Below are 9,791 nucleotides of genomic sequence, written 5' to 3'. Positions count from 1 at the left end.
ACTTTCAAGATTCATCCTCATAGCCGACCTGGTACCCTTGTTTTCGTTGAGTTTATTTAATGATATAATTTTTTGAAATAAACTTATCAATTTGGCAATTGATGTATCTTAAAATAAAGCAATTTTCATCTTTGATCGTTTTTGCTGATTGGAGTCAATTTTCTCAGTTCAAGGTCATCCGAAGGCCATGGTATAGCAGGTCGTTGAATTCGTCTTAACACAAGCTATAATAATATGAAGTAAAAAATATGCAATCCTATTTAAAAAAATCAAGGTGACCTCGATTTCTTATTGAAAAAATAATAATTTTTTTAAATACAATATTTTAACTTGTAATACATAAGACATTGATAAACTTTTGTTGGAAACATTTTTTTGTCAGATTAACAGAAGTGCTCGAAAAAAGGTGGGCAAAAGTTAAGGAAACACCCTGTATATATACAGGGTGTCCCGTAAACAGTGTAAGAACCGGAAATGGGGGGGTAGCTGAGACGATTCTGAACAACAATTTCCTTTGCAAAAATGTCGGATGGGGCTTCGTTTTTAAATTATTAACGAAAAACACTGACCAATCACGGCGCTCGCCTTCCGCACGCTCAGGGCCGTCCGACCTCGGAGAGCCACCGCGCCGGGTAGGTAGCAAGATGCACATTGAAGATACATCGAGGAACGAATACAAATAATTAAAAATACTGCCACTGCAATTGTTACCGAATTCGTTAATTACTACGTAATTAGTACGTAAATTACTAAATGGAATTTATTAATTATTTGTATTCGCTGTTTCCGAGGAAGAAGGAATAAAATCTCGGAATTTTTAGAAAATTAACTCTTCGCAACCGAGTGACGCTTCTCGCCAGAGAGTTTTAAAATTAAAATAAGAATTCTTGCGTTTGTGTGTTCCTCCATCGCGTGTGTCCGCTCCTGTTAAAAAACGCGTACGTTCTGTGAAAAATTTTGACTGACAAATTGCATTTCCCTCCCCGAAAAAGTTCCAGGTAGGGCAACCTATTGTCGCGCAATTCGGAGTTACCTGCGATCGGCGAACGTGCAGACCATGTTTGCCGCAAATGTTTGCTGCTAAACCGTACGGTCGACTCTTCTAATAGAATTTTTAAGTTTCACCGTGAATATTTTTCCATGAAAAATTTGTTATAAAAATAAAGAAGAATATACCATGAAAAATTAAATAAAATAAAAAGGTGTTGTTTATAAAAATTAATCCACGAAGAAGGAGTCAATTACATAATAGATAATATGCAATAATAAATAATATTGGAGCAACAAAAAACAAAAATATTTAAAAAGAATATTAAATAATATTTTTTCTAGTTCTTCTTTCTCAAATGAAAATTCCAAGAAGATATATTTTTTAATAATTGTGTTAAATATTTTTGTTGTACAATTAAATATGTTATCCATGAAAAAATATTCACGGTGAATCTTAAAAATTCTATTAGAAGAGTCGACCGTACGGTTTAGCAGCAAACATTTGCGGCAAACATGGTCTGCACGTTCGCCGATCGCAGGTAACTCCGCGTCGCGCGACAATAGGTTGCTCTACCTGGAACTTTTTCGGGGAGGGAAAAGCAATTTGTCAGTCAAAATTTTTCACAGAACCTACGCGTTTCTGAACAGAAGCGGACGCACGCGATGGAACGCGTAAACGCAGAGTATTATCGTTCGTTCTTCGTTTTCGCGGACTCCAAGGGGAACGCGAGGAAAGCCGCCCGCACGTATCGCGCCCATAATCCCAGCGAAAAGGAACAACAATCCTGAAGGGAGCAAGGTTCGAAGAAGCAACAATCCAGGAAGGAGCAACAATTCAGGGAGCAACAACCATTCAGGAAGGAGTAACATTTCAGGAGGGAGCAACATCCAGGCACCGTTATCAACCCAGGAAGGAGCAACAATCGAAGAAGGGTGCAACGGAACGCATCGGTATGCGAAAGTGAAAAGTGTTAGTGACCGTGCTGTGAAGTGTTTTCGGGGTGAGAAGCAGGTACAGTGACCGGGCTGGCCCATCAGCTGATTTTCGTTGGGGTCTTCGACCTTGCCATGATCGACAGCGGTGCATTGGCCGGGCCCTATTGTCAGCGCAGTAGGTCAACTTGCAGATGAATGGGTAAGTCGAATTTCAATTATTTCTCTATTAACCCTTTGCATTCGAGGAATGTTTCGGTACGCAGAAATCCAGTCTGCTTTTTCAGTACAGTTTTTAATAACAAACGGTTGCAAATGGTTCTTACCGTATTTCTTTTAATTTTCTGATAATAATTTTTATTTTAATTTTAAAACACTCTGCCGAGAAGCGTCACTCGGATGCGAAGGGTTAATTTCCTAAAAATTTCGAGATTTTATTCCTTCTTTCTCGGAAACAGCAAATACAAATAATTAATAAATTCGATTTAGTAATTTACGTACTAATTACGTAGTTATTAACGAATTCGGTAACAATTGCAGTGGCAGTATTTTTAATTATTTGTATTCGTTCCTCGATGTATCTTCAACGTGCATCTTGCTACCTACCCGGCGCGGTGGCTCTCCGAGGTCGGACGGCCCTGAGCGCGCGGAAGGCGAGCGCCGTGATTGGTCAGTGTTTTTCGTTAATAATTCAAAAACGAAGCCCCATCCGACATTTTTGCAAAGAAATTGTTGTTTAGAATCGTCTCACCTACCCCCCGTTTCCGGTTCTTACACTATTTACGGGACACCCTGTAAACATTAATTGAATGGAACGCTGCGTCGCGTCTTGGCATGCTGGCTCGACCGGCCAAGTCGCGCAGTGCCTGCAACCGCCAAGCGGCTATACCTGCTATTGTTATACATAGGGTGTTGGACTTCTGGAAAATGTAACAGTTATTGGACACTCACTCTTTGTCAATGACTCTTAGCATTATACACATTTAAGTTGTCAATATTCAATGGGATAGGATGTTCAATGTTCTAGTGGGATAGGATATGATGGGGTGTGATGGGATTAGGTTCTAGTTAAGAAATAATGGTTGGATTGTACCAATGATCATCTACCGGATTAAATTGTTTCTTATAAAATTACTTACTTCATAATAGCTACAACTTTTGATTTTTCACTGTCTGAATAAATTCGGGCAGTTAAATGCGTTACTTCTTTGGTTGGAGTAAATGAATGAAAATTACGTGTTCCACAGATTGTTGTAGCCAGTTCACGTCTTTCCAGCAAGAATTCCGAATGTTCCTCATATTCTTCTTTTGAGTTGAATTCAAAATGTACATTTTTAACAGCAACACAGTTTGTAGATGAATTAGAAATCCGATTACCAAAGTTGCAAATTCACGATTTTATTGCAAGAAGTCAAAGCAGCTTTTTTAAATATTCTAAAGAAAATGTGGGACCTGATGAATTTGTTGTCGTCGGCGATTTTGCGGAAAATTATTCCTTCGCTATCCAAGACGAAATCCAAAATAATCATTGGTCCAACAAACAGGCGACAATACACACATTCATTGCATATTATTAGGTGGATATTTGTTTAAACCATGAAAACTTTGTAATTATTTCGGATTGTCTCCAACATGACAGCACTGCAGTCCATTTATACCAGAAGAAATTAGTGGAATTTTTGAAGGAAACACATGGCACAACTATCAAGGAAATCAAATATTTTTCTGACGGAGCATCATCACTGTACAAAAATAAATATAATTTATTAATTCTCAATTTCCATTTTGAAGACTTTGGAATCAACGCCGCCTTGCTGCTCGAGCTAGTTTACAAAGACCGTTGGAAGACCAGATAACGACAACACAAAAATTATTTGATTGGGCAACTGCCAATATTAAAAATATACATTTGCAGTTCAGCTCAACAGAAGAATATAAGAAACATTCGGAATTCTTGCTGGAAAGGCGTGGACTGGCTACAACAATCTGTGGAACACGCAATTTTCACTTATTTACACCAACTAAAGAAGTAACGCATTTAACTGCCCGAATTTATTCAGACAGTGAGAAATCAACAGTTGTAGCTGTTATGAGGTAAGTAATTTTATAACAAACAATTTAATCCGGTAGATGATCATTGGTACAATCCAACCTGTTTGGGCTTCGGTGAGTCGACCAGGTTTATGACACAGAACCGCGTTTGTAGAGTTTCGTCAAGGCCAGCATGGGCAAAAAATATCTTAGAGTTTCGCTAAACAAAAGGGACAAAGTGTCATAAACTTGGTTGGCGAAGGCAGTCTCGAGTGGTTGCAGCCCCAAGAGACTGTCGGATGGCCCACACGTGCGCGGCTCTTCGCCTTGGGCCTCCCTTGTTTTCGTCGATGGTTTGTACGCGGGCCCAAGGGCTGACGCACGCGGTGGAAAGTCCCCGGAGTTGCCAAACGTAGCACCCTCCGCCTTGGACGCCAAGCTACGTCGGCATCGTCGCACCCCCGCCCCAAGGTCAGCAGTATAAAAACGGCGGCATGCCATGATTTCGATCTTATTGCTTATTATTCGCTTACTCGCTTAGTCGCTTACTTATTACTTGCTTGCTTACGTACGTAGTTACCATTTGACAAACAAATAGTGCGCTAGCCGTTCCTAATCTGATCAGTGTATATTTTTGTTGAGTTTCTAAAATACAATACAACAGTAAAACGTCTCGTTAGTCCCCTGAATAAGGGGTGGTCCTTCGAAAGTTAGTTTAGTCGGCACACCACGTGCAAATTTACTACTCCGGAACGATCCTTTCGGTTCGGACTAAACATTGGTCCTTCGAGCCGGATAAGAACCACGTCACATATAGTTCTTGTGGCCGGTCAGTGCCACGCAGCAACAGTCATCGAAGAATTGATAGAACTCAACACAGGACACGTGATTCCGAGAAGGAGTGCAACTGCGCTCAGCTTTTTAGCCAGAAACCTGAGATCGGTGACAAGCAGCATCCAGAGCGGTTCGGACGGGTCAACAATTTGGACAACGTCAGCCCTGGACGAGATAGGACTGCCACCGATACAGCATCGGAAGTATTGACCAATACTTCATTATTGGAAATCTTCGAGACATCCGGAAGCTGTGGTCCACGTACTGGACGCACATTCTGACTAGCAGCGGACGACGCATCGCAGCAGAGCAGCATCCAGGAAGGCATCAGGCGACGTCAACGTGTACATCGCCGCCCCTGGACGAGATAGCTAATCGAGCTCTGACAGGACGACTTCGCTGGACGTCACCACCAAGACGTCTCAGCATCTTCTCCTTCCGTAAGTCCACTCCCGCATTTTTTCGGTCTGTGCTAAATTATAGTTAAAATGGACGGCTTGACAACATCAATTCGCGAGCGCGGCCAATTGAAGGCCACTTTGACGCGTTTCGCGAACTTCTTTGACACATCGGCGAGCGCGACTCCCATAGACTCGTTAGAAAAACGTCTGAGAATGAATGAAGCGATATACTACAAATTCGAGAGCATTCAATCAAAAATAGAGTCAGCAGTGGCAGAAACCCAAGACGAGGCCATGCATGCGGCCTTTAGGGACACGTTCGAAACAACGTACTTCGACTTGATGGCAAAGGTAGAAGGGTACATTTCGAGATCGCGCGCGTCCACTCAACCATCGCCGTCGCCCAGCACAACGTCCGCGCCGACGGAATTGCCAGCTACCCCGCGACTCCCCACTATCGTGTTGCCAGAATTCGATGGCGATTATAATAACTGGCTGCGGTTTCGCGACACGTTCGTCTCGTTGATACACCAAAATGTATCACTGTGTAATATTCAGCGATTCCATTACTTAAATTCGGCATTAAAGGGGAGCGCGGCTCGAGTAATTAGGTCATTGGGTGTTTCTGATGAGAATTATAGGCTAGCTTGGGAAACACTGAAGAATAGATACGAAGACCCTAAATCGTTGATATACCACCACGGTAACGCTTTGCTGAACCTACAATCGGTTCACAAGCAAACGCACACAACCCTTCGCGACTTGGTAGATAACGCAAATAACCACGTATTAGCACTAGGCGCGTTAGGCCAGCCAACCAAACATTGGGACACGTTGCTAGTCTTGATTTTGTCGAGGAAATTAGATGTTGCGACACAAAGGGAATGGGAAAAACGGTCCCTTAGATTGACAGAAATCGCAACGTTTCGAAATTTCGTAGAATTTGTTGAAGAGCAGTTAGATACTAGCCTGGCGCGATTTTGGGAATTAGAAAATGTAACATCAGACAAGGACGGACCGTTGACCGACGCGACGAACGACGCCGAACAACACTTTCGACGGACGACAAGACGCGACGATGACGGCCGATATTTAGTGAGCATTCCATTTACAAACAGCATCAACCAGTTAGGGGATTCGAGAGCTCAAGCTGAAAAAAGATTCGCAGCCATTGAACGTAAACTAGCTCGGCAACCCGATTTACGCAGAGAATACGCTTCCTTCATGCACGAGTATGAACGACTTGGACATATGACTCGACGCGACACAGCGACAACTAGCACTACCCTTAGGTATTACCTGCCGCATCATGCAGTTTTCAAGGCCTCTAGCACCACGACTCGGGTCAGAATAGTTTTTGACGGGTCGGCAAAAACGTCCTCGGGCCTGTCATTAAATGACGTACAATTAGTAGGGCCGACCGTATAAGACGACCTTTTTTCCATCGTAGTTCGATTCAGAAAGCACAAATTTGTACTTTCGGCAGATGTAGAGAAAATGTATCGACAAGTGCGCGTCCGACCAGAGGATCGGAAGTGCCAGTGTATTCTTTGGCGTTCGTGTGTGGACGGTCCGATCAACACGTACGAATTGAATACGGTGACATACGGTACATCTTCGGCCCCATTTCTAGCCACTCGCGTCTTGCACCAGATAGGATTAGAATGTGCAGATCAATCGCCTCTAGCAAGTCGTGCGATAATTTATGACTTTTACGTAGACGACTTGCTCACTGGATGCGAGACAGTAAGGGAAACACAGGCATTAAAGAAACAGCTGACACAAGTTCTAGGGCAAGCAGGGTTTCAGTTACGAAAGTGGGCATCAAACAAGCCCGAAATCTTGCATGATCGGTCTAGCATAGAAAAGGAGATCAAACCTCCCGAAGGGGATTCCAAAACATTAGGATTGATATGGCTTTCTGAACCAGACGAGCTTCGGTTCTCGGTCAGAGAGCCAATCTATACTCGCATCACTAAACGCACCATACTTTCTGAAATCGCTCAGGTGTTCGATCCACTCGGCTTAGTCGGTCCCGTAATTACAAGGGCCAAGATTTTAATGCAAACCTTGTGGCAGCTGCAATTAGGTTGGGATGAAAGTGTAGATCAAGATCTTCATGCCCAATGGTCAAGGTTTCGTACAGAATTGAACCAGGTCAAGACATTAGAAATACCGCGCCGTGTAATATGCGATAACGCAAGGGCAGTAGAACTGCACGGGTTTTCGGACGCGTCGGAAAAGGCCTACGGTGCGTGCATCTACCTGCGGTCGCTCGACGAGACCGGCAGGTACACGGTGCGATTGCTTTGTGCCAAATCTCGAGTCGCTCCTTTGAAAACAACCACCCTTCCGCGGCTAGAATTATGCGGTGCCCTTTTGCTAGCCCAATTAGTCAAACGAATCCGATACGCGTTACAGTTAGCATTCAAGTGCGAACATTACTGGTCAGACTCCACAATTGCTCTAGCCTGGATCAGAGGTCAACCAAACCGTTGGAAGACCTTCGTGGCGAACCGCGTGTCAGAAATTCGACAATCTACGTCAGTAGAAAACTGGCACCACGTGGCTTCGGAAGACAACCCTGCCGACGTGATTTCACGAGGCACCGACCCCACAACGTTAAGGCGTACAGACCTGTGGTGGTCTGGCCCATCGTGGCTATTACAAGAACAGCACGAATGGCCCTCAATCGAGACAATCCCAGACACAATGCCGGAAGAGATCAACCACGTTCGTAGTCATGTCGCAACACCTAATTGCCCGACGGACATCCTTTGCCGTTTTTCATCCTACTCTAGGCTTGTTAGAATTGTAGCGTACTGTAGGAAGTTCGTAGATCGGCTGAAATCCAAAACGCGGGAGAACAGTCAAACCCTCGCCGTGCAACCTAACGCCACAAATTCATGGCAATCATTTTTAACAGCACGCGAATTAGCTCGGTCCGAAGAGACAATAATCAAACTCGTACAGCAAGAGTGCTTCGGCAAGGAAATCAGCGATCTACAAGCAGCTAACCCGCTAGCACAAACCAGCAAACTAGCCTCGCTGAATCCGTTCCTGGACTCAAAGGGTTTGCTCAGGGTGGGCGGGAGACTCCGAAACGCTCCTATAGTTTATAATCAGAAACACCCATTGATTCTACCCTCGGACCACCCATTGACGAATTTAGTGGTGATCTATGAACACTGTCGATTGCTCCACGCGGGGTGTCAGCTCACCAGCGCATCGTTGCGCAATCGGTTTTGGATACTAGCTTGCAAGCGCGTGGTTAAGAAAATAATACACAGATGCATTCGTTGCTTCCGAACAAAACCGACCGGCATAAATCCGATCATGGGAGACTTGCCTGCAACTCGGGTGACTCCTGCTCGACCGTTTGCTACCTGCGGAATCGATTATGCCGGTCCGTTAATAATTAGGGAACGCGGGCGTGCTCGCACCGCACACAAGGCCTACATTTGTATATTTGTATGTTTCGTCACCAAGGCTGTACACATAGAATTAGCAACAGACTTGAGCACTGACGCCTTCCTGAATTGCCTCAATCGGTTTATAGCTCGTAGGGGACGGAGTCACTGTATCTACTCAGACAACGGTAGAAATTTCATTGGAGCACGCAACAATCTTAATGAATTAGGAGTGTTACTAAATAGTAAAGAACACCACGCGAAGGTAGGAAATTTACTAGCACAGGAGCAGATACAGTGGCACCTGATCCCGCCACATGCGCCGCACTTTGGGGGTCTATGGGAGAGTGCTGTCAAATCAGCGAAACACCACGTCAAAAGAATAATAGGGGAACAGCGCCTCACGTACGAAGAGCTGTACACAATACTAGCACAGATCGAAGCATGCTTGAATTCCCGCCCTCTTCATCCTCTTTCGTCAGATCCCAATGATCTCACTCCTCTCACTCCTGGACATTTTTTAATCGGAGATGCACTAACCGCCCTGCCGCAACAGGATTTATTGCATCTAAAACAAAATCGACTAAACCGGCATCAGTTAGTCCAACAGATGCTGCAACATTTCTGGAAGCGTTGGCAGCAGGAGTATTTACGCCATCTCCAGCAACGTCAAAAATGGAGGCTTCATTCACCAACCATAGTGAAGATAGGTGCCCTAGTCGTCATACGAGAAGACAACATCCCACCATTACGTTGGCGTCTTGGGAGAATTACCAAGCTCCAACCAGGCACCGATGGGATAATCCGGGTGGTGTCCATCAAGGTGTCTGATGGCATTATCAACAGGCCGGCGACAAGAATCTGCCTCTTGCCGCTGGCAGAGGAAGAAGACGCTGCGGAAAATACCCCCGGCTCACAACCGAACGTGGAGTAATTCTTGGGATCTGTTCCTATTCGCAATCAATCAGCACTTGTTATACTAATAGACTAGTCTAGCTCTTAAAAAAAAATATATAGTTGTAACCTCCCCGGAGTAACATTAAGTAGCATCATAGTTTAAAATTATATCCACCGTAAGCATTTAATTCATCGACATGAATCGTACCAATTAGTTATTTTTATGTTTAGTTTTTACAGTATATTAAACGCTTGAGCGTTCAAGGTGGGCGGGATGTTTGGGCTTCGGTGAGTC

The 9,791-nt window shown here is 44.2% G+C and overlaps 1 protein-coding gene across 1 annotated transcript; it reads left to right on the top strand.

The window, feature by feature from the left end:
* The first annotated feature begins 6,686 nt into the window (after positions 1-6,686).
* LOC122403786 lies at positions 6,687-9,533 on the top strand. Its single transcript, XM_043407516.1, has one exon. It carries the CDS (start codon positions 6,687-6,689, stop codon positions 9,531-9,533), a length of 2,847 nt encoding a protein of 948 aa, XP_043263451.1.
* Positions 9,534-9,791: the final 258 nt, after the last annotated feature.

This window comes from Colletes gigas, unplaced genomic scaffold, assembly GCF_013123115.1.
Source record: "Colletes gigas isolate AHSC1104 unplaced genomic scaffold, ASM1312311v1 Colletes_gigas_Sc00074, whole genome shotgun sequence".
In the NCBI taxonomy this organism is placed as follows: Eukaryota; Metazoa; Arthropoda; class Insecta; order Hymenoptera; family Colletidae; genus Colletes; species Colletes gigas.
The sequence above is the reverse complement of the archived record's forward strand: the minus strand, read 5'-3'. Positions and strand labels throughout refer to the sequence as shown.